Source organism: Photinus pyralis, unplaced genomic scaffold (assembly GCF_008802855.1).
Source record: "Photinus pyralis isolate 1611_PpyrPB1 unplaced genomic scaffold, Ppyr1.3 Ppyr1.4_LG3b, whole genome shotgun sequence".
In the NCBI taxonomy this organism is placed as follows: Eukaryota; Metazoa; Arthropoda; class Insecta; order Coleoptera; family Lampyridae; genus Photinus; species Photinus pyralis.
Window position 1 is genome coordinate 1,963,596 of NW_022170510.1, and position 23,096 is coordinate 1,986,691.

At 37.8% G+C, this 23,096-nt stretch overlaps 1 protein-coding gene across 2 annotated transcripts; it reads right to left on the reverse strand.

Moving 5' to 3' along the window:
- Positions 1-7,838: 7,838 nt before the first annotated feature.
- Positions 7,839-21,761, reverse strand: LOC116166345 (putative U5 small nuclear ribonucleoprotein 200 kDa helicase). 2 transcript variants are annotated; one of them, XM_031481294.1, is made up of 11 exons: positions 21,692-21,761; positions 21,357-21,520; positions 21,031-21,305; positions 20,725-20,972; positions 20,425-20,671; positions 10,592-14,415; positions 10,187-10,540; positions 9,606-9,918; positions 8,450-8,907; positions 8,161-8,403; positions 7,839-8,113 (listed from the first exon to the last, which is right to left on the reverse strand). In XM_031481294.1, the coding sequence occupies exons 1-11, from the start codon at positions 21,734-21,736 to the stop codon at positions 7,874-7,876; spliced, it is 6,411 nt and encodes a 2,136-aa protein (XP_031337154.1). In that variant the 5' UTR covers positions 21,737-21,761; the 3' UTR covers positions 7,839-7,873. The 2 variants fall into 2 exon arrangements, with proteins under 2 accessions (XP_031337154.1, XP_031337155.1); XM_031481295.1 differs by lacking the exons at positions 21,357-21,520; positions 21,692-21,761 and having other exon boundaries at positions 21,031-21,161; positions 21,224-21,230.
- Between the last annotated feature and the right edge of the window lie 1,335 nt (positions 21,762-23,096).

Consider the following 23,096-nt stretch of genomic DNA (forward strand, 5'->3'; position numbering starts at 1 on the left):
GCCGCCTTATGGTTTTCTTTTTAGTGGATATGAGTGAGTTAAAATTAATTGCCTTTCAAAGACGAAACATTGGAACGAATTACAGTTTTCAACGAGCTGGGTTGCTTTTAGATTTAAATAAACATAGGGAACAAACAGTATGACATTTTTTCGTGTTAGCATAGCTTATTTTCTTCGATTTGGATTCTCTAAATGGCAAACTCGACAGGTGAATTTACGAGAGACGAAGGTGAACTCCAGATTTTTGTGATTTTTAGCAAACTCAATTACTACGTTTTTTCTTGCCTCTGGCTCCCTCGTGTTTTCACAAGGTGTAATAGGAAAGCTGCGCCACTGCGGCGGTTGAACTGTGCTAGTTTTTCTCTGCCGCGAGGTTTATGTTGGTCGATACTCAAATACTGCTATAGTCCAAACATCATTCTTAAATGGAAATTTAATTACCGCCCCTAGCCGCAATTACTGCGAGGTCTTAATTTTTTGTTTTTCATATACTGCCCTCCCTTTTTTTCGCCGTTGCAAATGTTTTCCGGCAACGTATTCATTTAAATGATGATGTTGTGAAGTGTCACATGCAGAGCTAATGGAAAGTGCGACTGACACCAGGTTTGAGTGGAGCACTTCGTCATTGCCATTGTCTGCGGCTTCGCATTACTTAATGCTGTGTCTCACTTCTGGGATAACACTAGTGACAAATGAACGCCATTCTCACCAATGGCCGTACTGTCAGAAAATATTTAAATGCGGTTGCGAACAATGATAAAAATGTATATATCGCACTTCTTTATTTCTAAAGTGGGACGCAAATCTCCTAACTTGATACATTATGTAGATTTAGAGTCGTTCAAGTGGTGTATACCTACATTTTATTGATTAATATGGGGGTTACGGGGGTGGTTCCATATTCTATAAAAATAATTCATTATACGAGTATGTCATCATTTTACTGGCCATGTCTGCCATAAATAGTATTCCTTTAGGTACAGGCAGGGGTTAAACACCTGGGGAAGTAATTGTACAGAATGGAGGAAGTTATGAGGAAGTACGGGATAGTTCGGGGAAGTACGGGGAAATCTGGGGAAGTTCGGGGAAGTACGGAAAGTCCAGGGAAGTACGGGGAAGTTCGAGGAAGTACGGGGAAGTAAACTAAAGAGAGACTACTCATTTGTTCATAAGATGCGTAATTTGACAGAAGGTGACCGAAGAGGTAAAATCTGGTAAACACTTGAAAAGTAATAATGCAGCTACTTCTGAGTGGATAAATCCCGCCTCGTTCCAAAAAAGTCAACACCTATGATTGTGATTATCTATATTATTAACTATTATAGTAGTCAATAAGGAGAACTGTCACGCTGTCACTTTTAGAAAACACAACCCGAAATTTCGCTCAATAAACGTTTAGACAAGTTCTCTAAAATGAATAATTGCCACCACCCGCCATTTCCAGAGAAATTACATACTTAAAATTATCACATTTTGAAAAAATTCGAACGAAATTACTCTTTGAAAATATCTCAATTACAGAACAAAATACGGCCTTCTTGACTATTACTTCAACGCACTTAATTGGCATGTTAAGTTAATATACCAAAAATCCTGTCCAACCGTTCACTTTTTTAATCATATAGATTTGTTAATTAAGAGGACTTCAAGTACTATGCGATCAAAAATGAGTTGCTGGCGAGTCGCCTTTGGAATTTTTGTTTACATGGTAAATCGTACCTACTTAACTTGAATTTCCAAAGGTTACTCGACAGTACTAACTCATTTTTGATCGCCCGCTACTAGTAGGAGAAAAAGTAGTATACAGGATGTCTTAAATTGAGTAGGATAACATGGCCATCTTTGTTACAGAGCTGGGCAGAATACTTTTAAAAAGTATTTGAATACTAAATAGTAAATACTTTACACAAATCAAAGGTATTTGGATACTAAATACTTTTACGTCCAGCACAAGCGAATATACTAGATACAGATACATTGAAAAGTATTCAAATACTTTAGAATGTATTCCAATACTATCAAAGGTATTCGAATACCTACTATAAAAAGTATTCGAATACTTTGAAAAGTATTTCATTAACTTACTTTGAAAAATATACGAATACAGTAAAAAGTATTCAAATACTTGTCACTCAAATACATTAAAAATTTAAAATAGTATACTAGATAAAAGTCTTAATACTACTTAAAAAATCAAGTTACCTATATACTTTGTATGGGGTTAGCTTTTTTTATATTTCTATTGTTATATACAAATTTAAGGGGAGTAAAAGGACCTTTCTTATACCAGTTATATCCTTAAGAATATGTGTACCAGTTTTCAAAGCGTCGTGCACATGATACGTACGCCTTTCTGAAATTAATCCTAGCGATTTTGGAACAGATTCATTTTTGACCATCCGTTTGTCCGTGTGCATGATAGTTTGTTTAGAAACGTGCGATCGCTTTGAAAATTGGTATAAGAAAGGTCCCTATTGTTTTTAAGTTACGTAGACTATCGAGTCAAAAAGTTTCACTCAAGGATCGTTCGGTATTCAGTTGTATCGGATTTTTATATTTGATTTTGTGACAATGGAAACATGTTTACAGTCCTTGAACTTGAGGAGTTTAATCGAAAAATCAAAATTAATAAGAAAAAGTGTTTTCCCGAGAAATTTTGGTGCAGTCGATTTTTGGTAAAAAAGGAAGGTAATACCACAGATTTATAGTATATTTAAATCTGTGGTAATACACTGCCTTTTTTTGAGGCTCGAAAAAAAAATTGTCTCAGATCGACCCGAAAAAAAAATTTTCTTATAGAATGTGGCCTGTAGAATCCATAATTTGAAACAGTTCCAAGATTGGGCTACTAGTTAAAAGGTTACAGCCCTTTGAATTTTCTTTCCAAATTGGGTTCTAGTCTATAACTTTTTATTGAAAAGTCTGATCGAAAAAGTACGAATTGTTTAATTCTACGCACCAAAGTTAATAAGAAAAAGTTTTTTCCCGAGAAATTTTGGTGCAGTCGATTTTTGGTAAAAACCTTTTTGAGCTCCGAAAAAAAAATTGTTTCAGATCGACCCGGAAAAAAAATTGGTTTCTAGCCTGGTTAGGTATAACCAAAAATCTGTTTTTTGAGGCTCGAAAAAAAAATTGTCTCAGATCGACCCGAAAAAAAAATTTTCTTATAGAATGTGGCCTGTAGAATCCATAATTTGAAACAGTTCCAAGATTGGGCTACTAGTTAAAAGGTTACAGCCCTTTGAATTTTCTTTCCAAATTGGGTTCTAGTCTATAACTTTTTATTGAAAAGTCTGATCGAAAAAGTACGAATTGTTTAATTCTACGCACCAAAGTTAATAAGAAAAAGTTTTTTCCCGAGAAATTTTGGTGCAGTCGATTTTTGGTAAAAACCTTTTTGAGCTCCGAAAAAAAAATTGTTTCAGATCGACCCGGAAAAAAAATTGGTTTCTAGCCTGGTTAGGTATAACCAAAAATCTGTTAATCTTTGAGATAAATTCGGTTAAAAAGAAAAGGTATTAAATCAACTTATTTATTGTTACCTTTATTTTAAATTCAACGTACTGTAAGTCCATTTTATTTGCAGAATAAAACTCTTAGACACACGAGTACTTCCTTTAATAAAAACCTGTAGCCCAGAAACTACTAACACGCAAACACTTTTCCAGCAAATTTTTTAAGCTGGACGTGTCTTGAAAAATTTATGATTAAGTTAATTTACTAATTGAATTCGCGGACCAGGGTGGCTTGTAACCGTTAGCAACTGCACACAGTTATATTTACTGAATATTATTTATGTGAACCCATGTGTCTAGATCTAGCACCCAGCGACTATTTTTTGTTCCCGACTCTCAAAAAACACCATTGGCCGTTTGCACCAACAAATTTAAGCGGAGCTTAGCTTAACCGTAGCTTAAAACCCGTAGCAACCATTGTCTCAATAATCGTTGCCATGGATTTTAAACTATGCTAGGGCTGAGCTCTGCTTAAATTTGTCGGTGCAAACTGTCATAAGGGGGACAAAATATAGGAATAATAACGAACTTATAGCAGCTGGTGAGGGCCATTTTGCAGAAAAACCAAATGTACCTGTATTCAAAAACAGGGGAACTAGGTATATTGAAAAATGAATTTTTTTTGTTAGTTTTTGTTAAGTAAAATGCATTGAAATGCAGATGGAATGAGCAAAGCTTTCGAGTTAACTTATACACCCTCATACCCTATACTTATTTTAATTACAAATGCTTTATGAAAATATGTAAAACACAGTCTATTTTACAAGGGAATAAATCATTTGTATTTAGCTCATTGTGTTTCACAAGATGTTAAACACTGCAATGATAAATATAAACTTACCTTTCATGAATTGAAATATTAATAAAAAAAAATAAGAACACATTAGTAACAAAAAGTCCATACATTTTGTATTTAGGGACACGAAGCCAACACTCCAGTTCTGTAGAAATGATCTCGTGTGCTCCTAATCTGTAGCAAATGTAACATAGGTGACTCAATGGGAATTTACAGATGGCATTGCAACTGAGGGCGCATACGCTCTCATATATAACTTCCTGATCACTGCCTTTAATGACGTAATTTGTAATAGATTAATTCTTAGTCGGATGTCGTTTTGATCTATACGTGTCAGTTTCTTAATCACATTACATCTGCTAATTCTCATAGGTATATATGTAGGTGTAATATAAGGGCAAAAGTTCTGTTTTAATACAGTAGGTAGTTTGAATTTGATTAATATTAAGTTAAGTATGACTTTCTTGTATGAATCTATTTCATCATTATTTGTTGTAGGTACTTATAGTTTTCTTTGATATATCAGTATGCATTCATCGCAGTAGGTATACGAGAGGTAATACATTTCTATGTATATTATAGTTTGAGCTGTATGCCAAAAAAAAACTCGTATCATTTCGTGTTGAAAGCAAATCATTTAGCACATACTTAAATCATTAAAACTACAAGCTTTGATTTGATTAATAGACTTCAAAATTTTGGATTATCTTAAATGGAAATTCAAGTTATCATTTTGTACATGTACCTAGGTAATTTTTACCACTGATTATACATAGGTAGAGTACATACATATGTTAACTGTTTTGTAGTACCTACAATAACTTTTTTCGTTACACTGCTTAACAGTAATATTGGGCGATAATTTGCTTACAATACTGCATAAAGCAATGTATAGTTGTGGTTATTATTCATTTATGAAATGGGTTTTTTCTCCTACAATCTACATATTAGGTAATTAGGTATCTTAAAATTATGTCACCATCATCTTCATTTATTTCATTGGTAGATCGAGTAAAAATGTTAATTGTCATTTTAAACAAAAATTATATTTAGAAGTTGGCGTGTTTTAGAATGAATAATATACTTATTCTGTCAGTCAATTTTGTAGAATTGTTTTCTTTTTCATAAAAAGAATAAATACATGTTCTAATTGTGCTTTTAAATAACTTTAATAAAAATATATTATACCTATCCCTGATTAGTCAAATTCCTATACTTAACGAAAAATAAGAATAACCAAGCAAAAATACTCAAGTGTGATTCACATTATCTCTTATATGCTAAAAATGCTAAGGGGAGGATGGGTACTTTCTTCAAATATCGAAAAAAGTTGTTCTAAATGCAGTGTTTAGCCAATACTTACCATTGAATTTGATAGATATAAAATTCAATTCCTCCAGTGCGTAAATTTTAACTGTGAATATACAATTCAAATACCCCTTAAGATATGCAACCAAAGTTACTTGTACTTTTATCTTTTTCAAATGTGTTTCAATCTTAGATCATATATGAAGATCTAAGGTTTCAATAACGTAGTCGAGTCAATGAAGCCTAAACATCGATCAAACTTCTTAATTCTCAGCAACAGCTGCGATTTTGATAATTTTTCTTTAAAATGCATTATTCAAAATCAAAAACATTCCGAAGGAAGTGGAGTTTTTCGACTCGAGTACAAAGTTTGACACATGAGCGTAGCGCAGTTGGCGCGTTGCCGCCTACAAGAACTGTCAATTCTAATAACGGCCGAATAACACATTGGATAGGATCAAACAAAAGAGCTAGAAGGAAAAGGAAACAAAAAATCTCCAGTAATATACAGACGACAATTCACCTCGATTATTTTGGACGAATCAAGTAGTTTAATTTTTTTAAATCGACCAATGAGAAGCTGAAATAAAAAATAGCCGCGGCAATTTTTTGACAGAAAAGTTGTCACGACAATTTTTTGAGGTTTTTATAATGTCAACGCTGACATATTAAATTGAATTATTTACATAACTTTATAATTGATAATTAAACAAATTCACTGGAAATTACAATATTGTAAAATGTACAATTCTTAAACCTAGTCATGGGAAAGCTAGGTTGGACTCATTTTCGGGTTTAAAACTATTTTCTGGCAAAGCTAGACTGGACTCATTTTCGCTTTTATCGATTTCTCCTCACCTTTCCAAGCGCCCGTCTCGATTTTCGTCACAACAAATACTCGTATCTGCAGTATGCAAAAATTACCGACAGTTTTCGGATCTCTTGTATTATACAGGGTGGTGACTTGCGTAACGCATCATAGGGATTTCAATGTAAAATTCATAACATACGATTATTGGCCCCCCAAATTATTTTAGAGCAAAGGTTTTTTGTAGAAAAAAATTTTTTACGTCTATCAACCGCATTACTTTTCAATTTTTTGCATAATAAAGACGGAAAATTGGAAAAATAAAACCCGCATCTTTTTCAATCATCCTGTTGATGCCTTGGAATTTTCTAAAACAAAAAGCTATCCAGTTATTAATTAGCAGCAGTTCGAAATGGATTTTATGTTCGACTTGGTTACTGTCTTGCAGTTAATGGTGACTTATTCGAACATTTATTGTAAATTGTTATAATAGGAAACCGTTTTTAGTAATTTGGTATTTCTTTATGTTGAATTCGCTGTTCTAATTAATATAATACTTTTTGATAGCATTTGATTTGTTTTATAGCTGACGTTCCATGGCATGACGGATATTAGCGTAGTTTTTTTATTATAAAATTCCATGGCATCACAGATTATTGCAAAGGTGCGGGTGTTATTTTTCCAATTTTCCGTCTTTATTATGCAAAAAATTGAAAAGCAATGCGGTTGATTGACGTAAAAAATGTGTTTCTACAGAAAACCTTACATTTTTGCTCTAAAATAATTTGGGGAGCCAATAACCGCATGTTATGAATTTTACATTGAAATCCCTATGATGCGTTATGCAAGTCACCACCCTGTATATAACAATGGTTGTGGCAAGTGTACAATAACTAAAGTTGTAGTACCTACACGAGGAGAAAACATTTCTGAATGTAAAAGTACAGAAAGGCTTTTTCTTACACATTTCGGCCTGCACAACATAAGTGTGTATTCTCAAATACATCATGTTAGATTACATTTGAACTCGCCTTAAGTTTGATTTCCTGTAGGAACAGGAGGGAACGAAGTTTGTAAAGCGGTAAATTACCGTTACGCATTCAACACCTGTAATTTTTTCCTATGATCCAGAAACAAAATTTCAGTCATTTCTACTGATAAATTTATGTTCTTTGTTCAGCTATTATTTACATTACTTTTGTCTTTCATTGGTTGTGCATCTGATCTGACTCTGACCAATCAATAAATGCAAATTGGTAGTGATTTATCCTATGTACTGTAGTGGCGGTACATTACCGTCAAGCGCCCGCCTATGCTACAGTTGGGGACGTGCCCGCATGAAGGTTAAAATGTTTTTTGGACCTTTGGAGACCCTTAAGCTCTTGGAAGGATTATGGTTTAGAAGTCAATAAAATAAACGATAAATCTATTTAATTACAGAAATAATTACTCCGATTCACTACCACTCGACTCAAAATCACCAACATCAATGGTAAATTTATACTCCTGATCACATCCTAAATATGCATCACTCATAAAATACAAAGTGTAGCTATGATGCCCAGGACTAGGAGCAACAAAATCCAATTTTATCCTTGCCTTCTGCTGTAAAGTTAGTCTTTTGATTGACAACAGTGAATTACTCTTCGGATCTCCAATAACAACCCACCATCCTTCTTCTCTTTTCTATAATTGATTTTCATTAGCGTTAGCGGTAATACACACGATCTTACCTGAGGGAAAAATGGTGCAATGACTGGTCCGTTTACCTCATCTTCTCTCTCCAATTGTACGGCCACGTGTACTGATGAGCCAGAATGAATACGGTCTTTATCCAAAACTTCATAACTTAACTCGATGTTAGGATATCGATTACAAAATCTTGCAACATCTGCCATTTGTGTATCACTAAGCTGTAATAATTTGGACCGATCTTCATCTTCTAACTCCATTATGTCAAATACGGTTTCGACACCCTGTAATTAATAGTTTGAGAAATTCAAACAGAAGGTATAAACTGACCTTATCTGAGCATCTCTTAATGATATCCGCATTGAAATGTGGTAACTGTTTCAAATAAGAATCTTTGCTCCACATTGCCTGAGTAACCATTTGTGCCAATTCCATAGCGGCAACTGCAGGTGACAGCCAACCGTTCGAACTCAGTACATCAACACAAGCTTGTATTAGTCGAATCGCCTTTCCCAACACTATCTCAGTATCGCCCTGTAATTCTGCGCCGAGCTGTATACGACACAAATGTGCCTGCAGTAACAAATTCGTTTTGATGTGCGGATCGTTAAATTTAGGTTGTCCACCACTGGCGCTCGTTAACTTGTTGGGTAAGCGTTGCGAAAGACTCCTAAGTAGATTATCTTCGCGATGTCTTACCGGAATGTCTTCGTATTCTGCTGCGGACGATATTATCTCCAATAATCCGCGTATCTTCGTTTTGTTATTTAGTGATAAGCTGAATAATTCTAAAAAAACATGAATATAGTAAGTAATGCGTGGACACAATGAGCCAAAGTAGATGTTTAATTCATTTTTTTGGCGATAAAGAAGTTATGGTTAAGAGTCTTCTGTACCCACTGCACCCAATGTAAATTTCCATAAGAGCGCCCGCCATAAAAACTCTAGTAACAATTTTTTTTAAGAACTATTTTATAAATTTAGACCTTTATCTACAAAATGTTCGGACTATTTTTTTTTAAGTTTATAGCAACTGAATACCGATTGTTTAAAGATTAGATGTTTCGCACCGATTATTGCGCTGATCTGTTTTATTTTTTTACTCTCGATCAAGACGATTTATGGAAAAAGTAAACCGACAGTTTTTTAGATAAGTTACTTCTAAACATAACCCCAAAAAATGAAATCATAATTTTTGTAAATAAAGTCTGTATCTTGGCGGGCGGTAAATCAACAATTTGAGTGTAACAAGTGGCGCCGCTGCACAGTGTCGGTGGGAACTAACTAAGGACCAAGACAGGAGTTGACAAAGCAAGAAATTCATCTTATCTCTTGCAGCTATAATCATCTATACACTAAAATGCAAAAAAGTTGCGCTTAGGTAAGGAAGACTCTTAATAAAGAAAATTGACTAAACGCCCTCTAGCGGCCAAGCGGTTTGAGAAGAATTTGTCCTTGAGGAATGAAATTCTTAACAAAAACGTACCTATTGTTGTGTAATTGATGTAATAGTACGCTGCAATCATTCCCAAATTTAAAGGTAAACAGTCCATCTCCTCCTCTATGCTAATACACTTTGACTGTTCTAGATCGGACAATGTGTTTTCGACAAGCTCTGATAGGTGATCAGATAAATGGCGATGTGACACTCCTTGCAAGTTGTAATAATTGGGATTTTGAGTAAGCCTTCTATACAAAAACGTCCATGTCAAGTAGTCGACTGCATCTTGCTTATTTTCTATTGTTTTAGTAACAATTTCTGCGTTGAAGTGATCATGAAGCCTGTGATCTAAATGGCTCTGAAAGAATCAATTAATTACTAATGATGATTCGACAAATGGATAATAGTTTGTACATCTATTTATTATTTATTATTATTATTATTTATTAAAGTTCTTTTTTGAGCCGAATCAAATTCCTTTTTTTTTCCTTTTCGAATATTGTAACGACAATCAACACATCACAAACTACAGTATCACAACAGTTAAGGGAATAAAAAGAAATTAACACAATAAAAAAATTTGGGAAATTGTCAATAAAATTTCCATAAATAATAAAAAATCTTACCTCAACAGGAAGAGAATCATTTAAAAACTTTTTGAAGAAATCTTTTTTAGAATTTTGGCACATCAGCACACATTTAGCATCGTCATCCTCTAGTGGTCTGTTTGCTCTTCCAACCATCTGTAGTACATCGGTAACAGGATAATCCTCGTAGGCGTGTACTTTTCCATTATAATACTGTGTATCCATAATTATTACAAGATGGGCGGAGATATTTACAGCCCAACATAAATCTCGCGTAACGACAGCAATTTGAACGGCGCCAGAATCAAATAGCTGTTCTACCAGTCTATGGTCGCTGGCCGTGAGACCTTCATGCATGTATGCGACTCCTTGCGACAAAGTCTCCTTTAGCGTCTGCAATTATTGACATTTGTAATGAAAATAAATAGTGTAACAGTTACATACTTTATCGGACATCCTATCCAAAAATGGTTTGATGTCATCTTCTTCTGCGTGGAAAAATCTGTTGGGTTGTCCCTCTGCCGATGTGTATGTTAATATATCAATTGCGGTTAATCGTGCTTGTTTGCGTGTGGGTACGAAAATGATTACCGGCTTGTGGGGACTGTGACGAATTATCGAGTTGTAGACAGGTTTGGCCATTGCAATTAAACGCGAGGCATTATGTGTGATATTGATGCCTTGAACGTGTAGCTCCAATGTTATTGGCCGAACACTGGGATGAAAGTTGAACGTCGCGTTCGCATTGCAACCCAACCATTGGGCTATATCTCGATAGTCCGCTATCGATGCGGAAAGAGCGATGATCCTGATTGGGCGTTCAATTTGTGATGAAATGTATCTCATTCTCGAACACACAACTTCAATAACCGGCCCATCTTCTCCCCCCAAAAGATGGAGTTCGTCAATGATAAACAAATGAACGTTTTGAACATTCTTCCTTTGCTTCCAACGTCTGGAGAGGATATCCCACTTCTCGGCGGTCGAAATCACCACTTGACCCTTGGCCAGCAGTTTTAGGTCAGTTCCAGTTTCACCAGTAAGCAAAACCACTTTCTTGCTCAAAAGCTGACCAAATTTATTATGCCAATCCGCAAAAACCAACTCGGCTAACGCGTCTTTCGGCACCAAATAGACGCAACGCGCCTCTGGGTTTTGCTGGAATAATCTCAAGACGGCGTATTCGGCTATAGCAGTTTTGCCAGAGCCCGTCGGGGCGCCCACGTACACGTTGTCGTCGCTGTTATACACAGCATTAAATACTTGGGTCTGTATGGGATTAAATTGAGGAAACTTATCTACATACAATGATTCGAATTTTGAATTTCGTAGGGCGGTTATCGGTAACGGTTGTAAGTCCAACAGTTCGGTGGGTGGAAAGTTTTTCTCTGGCAAGATTAAATGGCGGAACGAAACAGGCAATTGTGTTTCTGATCCGATCCAGCGATCGGAAACTATCCTCAGGAAGTATTGTGGGGGAAGCGGTTCGAAGACGGGTACAAAAAACTTGATGAGATGTTCGTCGGCAGAAAATTTCGCTTTCAATAAAAAGTACTCGTGATGCAAGATTACTTCGGAATCGACATCCTCGACTAAAATCCAAAATGCTTCAGATGCACCGTGCAGCTTGTCATCCCATTGGAAGTCGGGGGTAATTGTGAGTTCAACGCGAAGAGTTGACCGTGTGATCGGTTGAATGTGAGTGGATAATTCCAATTTTGGAAATTGGTGGACATACTTGTGAATGGTCTTGCCTAGTTTGGGCACGCGAATTAATTCTCCAATTTCGTTTGGCCCAAGATCGTACAATCTTTCCCAGGGGAAATTTTTCTTTTCGATCTTCTTAACGATTTCTTCGGGCATTTTGCGAAATTGTCTCAATGGGGACATTGACTGCCACATGCGCCGGTCAATCATTTTACATAAGGCCAAGGATTTGTCGGCCAATTGTGCCCAGCCTCTGTGTAAGACGATTTCAAAGATGGCGCGCATAAGACGCGACGCCGACTGTGTTATAAAGACCATGTCTGACATCAGCGCGAATCCCTCCAGTTTCAACTGGGAGATGTAGGCCTGCAGAAGAACGTTGACTTTAGCACTTGGCTCCTCAATACTTTCTTTAATGGGGATAGGAACTCGTTCCATTAGTTTCTGCAATTCCAACTTTTCTTCTTCCCTCACCGCAATGTGCTTAAATTCTCCAGACAAAGAAAATACGCGGAACAATTCAATTTCGCTGAGCATGGGTTTTAATAACTGGTTGTAGGTGGACATCGTTTCATGGGTGCAATAATAATGGGACGCAATCCTACCCAATTCGGTTACTTGGAAATGTCCAGTCTTCCGATCATATTTAACCAGACCACTTCTGTCGAGTACCACAGCCGCCGTATGAACCAAATCAGCACGATGCTGCTCGAGTAAAGGATCTTGCTTCAGAGCGTCATAGGAAATTGCATACAAATTGGGCTGGCGCAACATTCGTATATACAAATAGGAGTAGCCCAACCAAGTGACCGCATCTCTAACATTTTGAATTGTGCCTAACACAATTTCGGCATTTAGCATGTCTGGCAATTTGGAGACCAGCTGGGATTCGATCGGTAACTGTTGATTCAGCAATGACAAGTAGTACTGTAGCTCACTGTGATTGGTAATTAAAATTCCTTCACCTTTGGTATCATATTGAGGACGTCCGGCACGTCCCAACATTTGAAGAACATCCAAAGCACTAAGTTCAACCCAACGTCCCTTCTCCGGGTTATAAATTTGAGTGCCTTTAATTATTACAGTATGCGCGGGAAGATTAACACCCCAAGCTAAGGTCGCTGTTGAAACAAGAACTTGAATGTGCCGATCTGCAAACAAATCCTCCACCAACGTCCTGTCCACACGAGTCATACCGGCGTGATGAATCGCAAAACCATAGGGAAGCAAATCCTTCAACTCGTGATTCTTAACTTGTTCCGCCTCAGTTCGAAGAACCTCCATAGATGCTGATCCTTCACGTAAAAACTGTCCAAGTGTGTCCTTCTCCAAGCACATATCTCTAATGGCACGAGCAGTCTTACCCGTCTCTTTTCTAGAGTGCACGAATATCAACACTTGATTACGACCGGCATGCTCCATAGTCTTCTCATAAACAATTTCGTTCATCACCTGATACCGTTTCAAAGCCTTCTTCTCTGTAACACCAATGTACTGTTGCTCTAAAGCCACCGGTCTAAAACTGTTGTCAAAATAAAACAACCCAGTGTCTAACTTTACCCTTAAAAACGCGGCAACATCCTTATAATTTGGCAACGTCGCCGACAACCCCACCAACCTAACATCTTCTTGTGTTGACTCGATCATTCGAATAGTTCTTGCCACCAAAGCCTCCAAGACTGGGCCACGTTCGTCATGTAGCAAATGAATTTCATCAATTATAATCAATCTCACCAAAGAGGTAAACGTCTTCTCGCCCCCTTTTCTTGTAATAATATCCCATTTTTCTGGCGTGCACACAATAATTTGGGTCGCTCCGATTTGTTCGCGCGTTAACTGGTGATCGCCGGTCAATTCGGATACCGTTATATTATAATTGGAGAGACGCTTTCCGAAATTACCCACCATTTCTTGCACCAAAGATCTCATCGGGGCGACATAAATAATTTTGAAGTCATCCGCATTGATAGTACCGTCCGCATTAATGTGTTTCCCAATTTCTCGCATCATACACAAGAGCGCGACATTGGTTTTACCGGCACCTGTTGGCGCGCATAGCAACAGATTTTCGTCGGAATCCAAAGCTCTTTTGTATAGTTTGCTTTGGATTCGATTTAAAGTTTTAAAGCCGTCGAATACCGGTTGAACATACTTCGGCAGCTGATCGACTTGCATTAGTTTTTCGTTTTCCGCGAACTTAGGTTTAAGCGCCGGGACGTGAACCTCCTCATAGCCTTTGCGCTGTTTTCTAAATGAGCCATCTGGCAATTGGCAACGTTTGTTTGCCATAAAATGAGAGCCCTGTTGGAAAACCAGGTCTTCAAGGTCAACAAGCTGTCTGGACCCCGCCACTTGCGCACCTGTACCGGAATCGGCTTCGTTATGCCGATCTTTACGTCGTGATGACCGAGAGGCCGATTCTTCATCCTCTTCGTCTTCATTTTTACCGGTATCTAAGTGACGAAGGATTCTGGCTAAAGATGGATCTTCGCTCATACGCTCCCTTATTTTCTGACGTTCTGAGTCACTTTGCGATTTTGCAAGCAAGGTGCAATACAAGACTAAAGAAATTTACAAATTATTTAATACATGAAAGTGGTGCGCTTTGTGATGTCCCACATCTAAGTATGAAGAGAAAGCAAATAATGACTCCACAACTTCATTGTGCATTTGATGGTATGTCCTACTTGGAAAAATCTCTCTTATCTTTTTTTATACGACCCTAAACTACTGGAAAGTCAAAAATTATTTTAGTAAATGTTCAATTGTCTCCTATTCTGTTCGAATCAGATTCTACACCTTTTCGCCCCCATTTGCGGCATTTAATTCCAAAGGTGAGATTTGGTTAAATACATCCTAGCAACGTTTATTCTAATTCTTCCCTTGTCTTAAAATGGGACAATTTGAACAATTAAGTACTAACATAACTTGTTTTTTAGCGCATTTTTGCAAATTTATTTGTAAAAAGCTTTTGATCTCAATTTGGTTAGCTGGCGGCAGCAAATGCGCACCAGTAGAAGAACAGTTGTAGAAAGACAAGGAGTGTACATGTACCTACCGGGATCGTGTAATTAACAACTTTTGTTGTGAATTAGGCATATATCAGAGTTGTAAAAAACAAAAGAGAGTGGAAATACGCATTTTTTTTGGTAGTTATGTCAATTTAATTGTATCGTGAAAAGAAATAAAAAACCCATAAGAAAACGGGTAGTTTTCATCAAGCTTTGTTAACATTTTATGGCGACCGTGACAGGACACCGGGTTTGAGTGTTTTTTACGATATTTGTGTTAAATTGACACCGGTGGTGCGTTCGATTTCCGCGAAAAATGAAGCAACAAAGGCGATACCGCGACGTATGTCGTGATAGTTTTATGCGGGCCACCGACAAGCTACGGGGGTTATTAACGAAAACTCCTATAGATAGTGTTGCGTTGAAGGTGGCGGTTGAAATGCTGCGGCTTAAGCATTCAACTTTACAAAAAGCCGACGATGAAATAACAACGCTGTTGATGGGTGAGGCGGCCGACAGAGACGTCCTGGGAGCCGAACAAGCTACTTGCGAAGAATTCATGGAACAGTTCCTTGAGTTACAGCAGCAGGTGAGCGACCTAACCTCCAAGCCATCGACAGCAGCCGTTCCTTCCAGTGGCATCGGTAACAATGGGGTAAATCTTTACAACATACAAGGTAGGAGATTTATTACCGAAAGATTTTAAAAAATTTGATGGGAACGTGCGTGAATGGCTCGCGTTTTGGGCACAATTTGTGAAAATTCATCATCATACAGAACTCGATGAAATCGATAAAATTAGTTACTTAATACAAGCGACAGTTGCTGGCAGCCGTGCACGGCAGGTCGTAGAAAGCTACCCTGTGATTGCCGGTAACTATTCAAAAATTATAGACTCGTTAAAATCGCGGTACGGTCGAGAGAACTTGTTAATCGAAGTTTATGTACGCGAATTGTTGAAGTTGATTATTCAGAATGCGACTTCGACGCGAGAAATTGACTTAGTATCTCTCTACGATAAATTGGAAACCCAGTTGAGAGCGCTGGAGACCCTAGGCGTAACCACCGAGAAGTGCGCAGCAATGTTACTCCCACTTATTGAGTCGTGCTTGCCAGAGGAACTTCTTAGAGTGTGGCAAAGGACCGCGAACGCGTCTATAGCAAATTTATCAGATGCAATTCAGCGTGAAGAGATAAAACCTGCTAGGCGTTTAGCCAATTTAATGGCATTCCTAAAAAGGGAAGTAGAGGGCGAGGAGCGCATTGCACTCGCTGCTGAGGGTTTTGGTATCTCTTCGGGAGGGAAAGCTAGCGTACGTAAACAATCCGGGAATGACTCGTACTGTAGATTAAGTCCTACGTTTAAGAAAAAGGTAATATCGCAAAATGCTGAAACGATAGCGACAGCCGCGGGGTTAGTAGTCCAAGATGGTTTGAGCTGTGTTTTTTTGCGATAAAAATCACGAAAGTACAATGTGTGTTAAAGCTCAAAATTTTTCGCTAGAACAGCGCAAAGATATAGTAAAAAAGAAAGGGGCATGTTTTCGATGCTTGCGAGGTGGTCATAGCGTCAAGAGATGCCGCGCCACCGTAAAATGCATTATTTGTAAAAAGGAGCACATACCCTTAATGTGTTCTACATTAACGGATCCGCAAGTAGGATCGAAACCAGAAGCAAATAATGCGCATGACAAATCGAAAGCGGCTAATCTACCTGAGAAAGCCAAATCTGAGGATCTCGCGAATTTCACGTCAAGTCACGTTTTTCTGCAAACTTTTAGAGTCAATATTCGACATAACGGTGGCGAACGTACTAATGCGAGTACTAATCGACAACGCATCTCAAAGATCCTATATACTAAAAAGCACCAGCGACGCGTTAGGTCTTGAAGTAAAAAGACGCGCGGCGATAGCGCATGGGTTGTTTGGTGGAACAACAGTAGAACGTAATCATTCTTGTTACGACGTTACGTTGGTAAAGGGAGATTACTCCCGTACAGTAGAGGTATTGGATCAACCGACTATTTGTCATCCTATTCCGCCGGTATTTTATGGACCGTGGATTAAGGAGTTGAAACATATTGGGATTTCCTTGTCTGATGTAAAAGATTCCTCGCCGATAGAAATACTTCTAGGCGCAGACGTGGCAGGTCATATTTACACAGGAAAGAGGGAAGTTTTAGAATGTGGAATGGTAGCGGTTGAAACTGTATTCGGATGGACGCTCATGGGAAAAATAGACAGCCAGCGATTTAAATCAAACATGGAAATATCTTGTCTAGTTTCTGACAAAACAGTGACTTCGCTGTGGGAACTCGACGTACTTGGGATACGAGATCCTGTCGAGAAAAAACGAAGCGAGGAGGAGTTTCGAGAAGTAAAAGAAGTGCTTCGAGAAAATTTTACAAGTTGACGGAGAAGGGCGTTATGAAGTGCGACTTCCGTGGGCAGCGGATCACCCTCCTTTATCCAGCAATTACGAGATTGCAAAAAGGCGATTGAGTTTGACATTAAGAAACTTGGAAAACACCCAACTACACCAAGCCTACGACCAGGTTTTTTGTGAATGGCAATCGGAAGGAGTAATCGAGACAGTTGTTGGGGAGGTGGATCATCAACGAGGGCACTATCTGCCACACAGGCCCGTCGTGAAGGAAAATTCGACAACAAAAATTCGTCCGGTGTTCGACGCATCAGCGTGTTCGAAAATTTCACCGTCGTTAAATAATTGCTTAAGCAAGGGTGTCAATTTGATAGAATTGATCCCAACGATAATTTTGCGATTTCGTGAACTAAAAATTGGAGTGATTTCTGATATCCGAAAGGCGTTCTTACAAATTGGAGTTCACGAACCGGGCAGAGAATTTCTAAAATTTTTATGGGTTGATAAACAGGGCAATGAAAAGGTTTATCGACATAGAAGAGTAGTTTTCGGTGTGAGTAGCAGTCCGTTTTTGTTCGCAGCTACAATCGAACATCACCTAGAAAAATGTCTCGAAAAATGCGACACACCGAATCCATCTTATTCAAAAGACACGATCACGCGGTTAAATCAGAGTTTCTATGTGGATAATTGCGTGACCAGCGTAAAGGACATGGTGACTCTCGATAAGTTCATAAAAGAGGCCACTGAAGTAATGGCGGAAGCGAAGTTTGATCTTCGAGGGTGGGAGCACACGAGTTTGGACGAACCTCCTACTCCCAGCGTTTCCGTGTTGGGTTTGAAATGGCATCGAGAGAAAGACGTATTGACAGTCAACGGCTTTTCAATCAAAGAATTGATCCAATCGGAAAAGTTCCACGTGACGAAACGACTCATGTTATCCATCGCTCAGAAACTCTACGATCCTATAGGGTTTACCCTCGGTTTTACCAGTCCCGTGACTCTGAGACCAAAATCCTGTTACAACAATTATGAGGAAAACAACTGCAATGGGATGAGGAAGTCGACGAGGTGACGAGAAAAGCGTTTATGGAATGGGCGGAAGAATTAAAATACTTGGAGAGAATTGAGATACCACGGTGGATTGGTTTCGAGTCGAATACATCGCAACCATGGAGTCTACATGTATTTACAGACGCAAGTAAAAAGGCCTATGCCGCAGTGATGTTTCTGCGCATAGAGCAAGGAGGAGAGGTAAAAATACATCTCCTAGCGACAAAATCGAGAGTCACGCCTATTAAACCAACTACCATTCCTAGACTGGAACTTTTGGGCGCTACGATCGGTGTTCGTTTGTGTGACACAGTTAAAAAAGACCTAAAAGGCGACGGAAAGTGTTTTTATTGGACCGACTCCACTACCGTTCTTTCGTGGATACGACGAAAAGAAGAATGGACGGTTTTTGTGAGAAATAGGGTCAATGAAATTCGTCAGAATTCGGCGACCGTGACAGGACACCGGGTTTGAGTGTTTTGGTTTCGATATTTGTGTTAAATTGACATTTTAGTGGAAATACGCATTTTTTTTGGTAATGTCAATTTAATTGTATCGTGAAAAGAAATTAAAAACCCATAAGAAAACGGGTAGTTTTCATCAAGTTTTGTTAACAACTTTAGGGACGGCGCTACATGATGTGATGTCAGCGACATCTGGGTGCCATCCACGAGCGTGATGTACTAACCTGGAGATTTCAGTTTTTTCCTATCTTCTTCTACAGTTTTGGTCCGATTCTTTTTAAATTGGTGGCGTCGGAAAGATCTTGTAAACGTGCACAACTTATGCTGTAGTCACGAGTCAAAACTTCAAACGCGAATTGCGGGTGAACTGGACGTCGGAAGCGGGTACCGACAAAAGGAATATGGTAGCCTTCAACAAGACCTTACTGATGGTGGCTAAATATCTGCCACACAAAAATGCGTCCCTTTGAGATCAAAGGACACAAGGACTTTGATCATTTTTTCATACATTTATGAAACCTTCCCAATATTTCCTAACTTTTTTTTAAACAATTTCTGAAGCACTTTCAAGACCTTCTAGATACATTTTCAAAATTTCCTGCACTTTACCAATATTTCTGTACAACCCAAATATTTTCAAAATTTCCACAAAATTGTAACAACATTTCTCCAACATGCTTCATTTGAAATATTATTATACATTTCCGAATCATTTATATCAACATTATTGACACATTCCTGCATATTTCCAAATCTCTTGCACATTTCCAACATTTTCTAAAGTTAAACATAAAATGTCTAGATGATTCTGGTTACATTAAAAAAAATTCAAAATTTCCTGGAAAATTTTATAAAATTTTTCACTCAATCTGAAACATTGCTACAATTTTTTAAATGTATGTTCATTCAAGTATATACATTTTTTTTGCATTTTTAATATGTATATGCATTTCTAAAATTTTCTAAGTATACATTTTTAAAACATTTGAAAACGTTTTCCATAAACAACTGTGATGTGGCCACATATTTTAAAAGTAAATGTGTTCAAATGAAGATCCAGAGTCCAGTACAATCCAGCACAACTTTTTTTTGGTTGGTTTAACAAATTTGACATCTAGTTTCTGTCTAGTGCAACCAGTAATAATGAATGTGTGTTAATCGGGAAAGAGTACATACTAGTTGGCTTATAAAATCTTTTCCTAAGCCCCACTAACTAAGAAGAATAGCACAATTCAGCACCTTTTTCATCTTAATGATAAAAAAATGGTCATGTTGCTTAAAAAATTAGTGCTAAGGTTGGGGGGAGATACCTTACCCTCGCTTACCTACCTTTTATTTAGGAAAAAAACGGCACTTTGCAGAAGAAACATAGAACAACATAATTTTATCTTTGTTATTTTGCAACATTGCTATTATTTTCTCCAAAATGGTGCTATCAAAATTACAATTACAGCACTAAGACATTAATTAGAAAAATCAGAATTTTTTGGTTAAATAAATTAATCAGTCTCTAAAAAAACGTTTTATCTTAAACTGGAGCTTTATTTTTAAAGTCGATAGCTACCATTCAATGCAAGGAAAAAAAATGGGTCAAATGATGGCAACGTGTCTATAATCATAAGTAGATGTGGGACCAAAACATTTTTAGATTTTACTTACTTAACTGCCGATTTTTCTTTAACAGCTTTATGAAATCGAAGCAATCATATCCCAAAAGAAGCACAAGCTGATTTTCGCATTCTCTATCATCGTTAGCATCGCGAAGAACATTGAGGACTTCTCCAGCTTTTGCTTGCGACACCATGGCATCGTCGTAAATTTTCGAAAGTTGACGCTGTAACCAGTAAGCATCTATATCTAAAGGATGCAATGGTTTTTCCTTTTTGGATTCCTCTACACCACCCAGCTGTCAGAAAAAACTAATGAAGGTAAATCATCACAATGAGTGTATCTACTCACATTCTCTGCATGGATTGCAACATCTTCTCTAGCTTCTTCCCCTTCAGCATCGTCCATTTCCTCGCGCACCTCACCATACATATCCTCATCGTCTTCCTCCTCGGATTCTTCAAACTGCACATTGATACCATACGTTTCGTCTATGTTTTCTTCACCAACATTGGTAGTTTTCGTCTCTTCATTTCCAAAATCGGTGATCTTCTTGCACAAGTTGACCAACAATGCAAATCTTTCATCAGCAATACTGCCTAATATTAAATAAAACGTGAGATATTCAACATCTAGATAGCACGAAAAAATGCTTACCTAACAGAGCTTCCGTTTCCTTCTTCTTCTCCTTATCTTTTAAGCGATCATTCTTCAAAACCGACAAAATTTCATCAGCCGCCCCACAAAGAATATCCCTCGGCTGATCACCCAGAGCTTCTTGAAGGAAGCTAAGCAAAACCTCATAAGTTTGTCGAGTTTCTTGCGTTTTAGGTTTATAAATGATACCAACCATTTCGTCTATACCCTCCGATAATAAAGTAGCACCCTTCATTCTTGTAAAATCGTACTGCGCTTCGTCGCGCTTTTGCCTCCTGCAATTAAAACGTTAATTGTTGTGATTACTTATTATAACTATGCCATACTTGACTTTTCGTTCCTCCGCTTTGCCAGGTTTCGTTCTTTGGGCACGATCTCCCATTCTTGTTCCGACCAGTTTGCCCACGAGGGACATAACTTCTCCGGTGGCTTCATCTCTACTTCTGCGTTCGATGAGACGAACGTCAGCTTGTAGAACGAGATTTGAGTTCTAAAAAGTAAATAAACACATGAACGTTTGTAATACGTTATAACCTAACTTTAACGAGTAAAGTAATTATGCAGAACCGTAGGTGGATGACAATAACATGAACCTTTACAATAAAGTGTGGGGTTGTAGTAAGTCTCAGTGTCATTTAAAATTAGTTTTCAATAAACTTACCGCTTTATATTCGTATTGAAGCTGGCGAGCCGCAGCATCCGCCATGTTCGATTTACCAAATCAAATCAAGTACGTTTATGTTTTCAATTGTTGGTAGCATGGTACAATAATTGGTAGCATTGAACAACAGAACATATAGACAATGTATGGGGTGATTCAAAAGACAATCAACTATCATTTCGGTTAACAGGCTCTTGTTTCCATCCCTCAGTGTTGTTCTTGGACGTGGATGTAGAGTTTGTGTGGTTCAAAGAGATGTGTAACGTCACAGAATTGCTAGAATTATTCCTTATTATTACAGTTCCACGTATGACAGCCATATATATCCAGGTTTAAGACAGCACCTTAGGAGCATAGCTGGGTAATTATCTCAAATGAATCTATTTTAAACAGATATTTAAAATACAAAATACTACTTTGTATTTTGAATAAACTTATTCAGCAATGGGGATTAAGAGAAAATCTTCCGTTATTTATTAAGAGCTTTCTAACAAATCGCTCTTTCAGAACTAGAGTAGGCACTCTCACCTCAAATCCATACATAATGGAAAATGGTATACCGCAAGGTTCTGTCAGCGGTTGATGAATTGGTTTCCTCTGTCCGAGCACTACTTTCTACTAGTTTGTATGCCGATGACTTAATTATTTCTCACTCTGGTGAAGTCACTGATGAGGATATATACCTAATCCCCTATACAAGATATGAAACTGCCAAAATGATGGGTTTCCGTTTTTCTTCAGAGAAAATGAGTGCAATACACTTCTGTCGTCTTAGACATGAACATGAGGATCCGGTCTTACATATGAAGGGAAAGAATATACAATACCAAGAAACCATAAAGATGTTAGGTGTAATCTTTGATAAGAAGTTATATTTCAAGCAGCATATTGAAATGCTAGAAGCAATAGGTAACACTGAAATAGACCGATAGTTATAATAGTTTTGCAGACTTCATCACTTCTTGTAGGAAGGAAAAAAGGTCTACATATATGGAGGAACCATTTACAGGGTTTAAACGGTTTGTTTGTTTGTTTGAAATCAAAGTATGAGAACTGCACTTACAAAAGGATGGTAGGTAGATGGTTTTTAACGTAACACAACGAAGTTGAGGTAACGCTTATGTGCTGGATTTTCCGTCGTCTGTCTGTCTGTTTGTTCCATCGAGATCTTAGCCCTCGGGTCACCTAGACACTTCGGATTTTCGCTAATTTGATAGCGGTTATGGTCTCTTTTGCCCGTTACTCATCATTTATCAGCTGTATTACGCGGCAACGCCCACGAGTGGATTTTGAAACAATTTTTCTAGTATTTTGCTTGCGGTTTATTCGTATTACCAAATTGTTTTTTGTATAATAAAATTCCTTCTGGTCTGGTATGAGTTTATTTAAATTCAGGTGTGACATA

Bases quoted from the DNA above. Each gene is read 5' to 3' on its own strand.
- LOC116166345 (XM_031481294.1), bottom strand. From the start codon at position 21,736: ATGGCGGATGCTGCGGCTCGCCAGCTTCAATACGAATATAAAGCG. The intron at 14,416-20,424 runs GTAAGTAAAATC...AAATTTCTTTAG, and splicing joins AAAGAAAAATCGGCAGTTAA to TCTTGTATTGCACCTTGCTT. The intron at 8,404-8,449 runs GTCAGTTTATAC...TATTAATTACAG, and splicing joins TTAAGAGATGCTCAGATAAG to GGTGTCGAAACCGTATTTGA.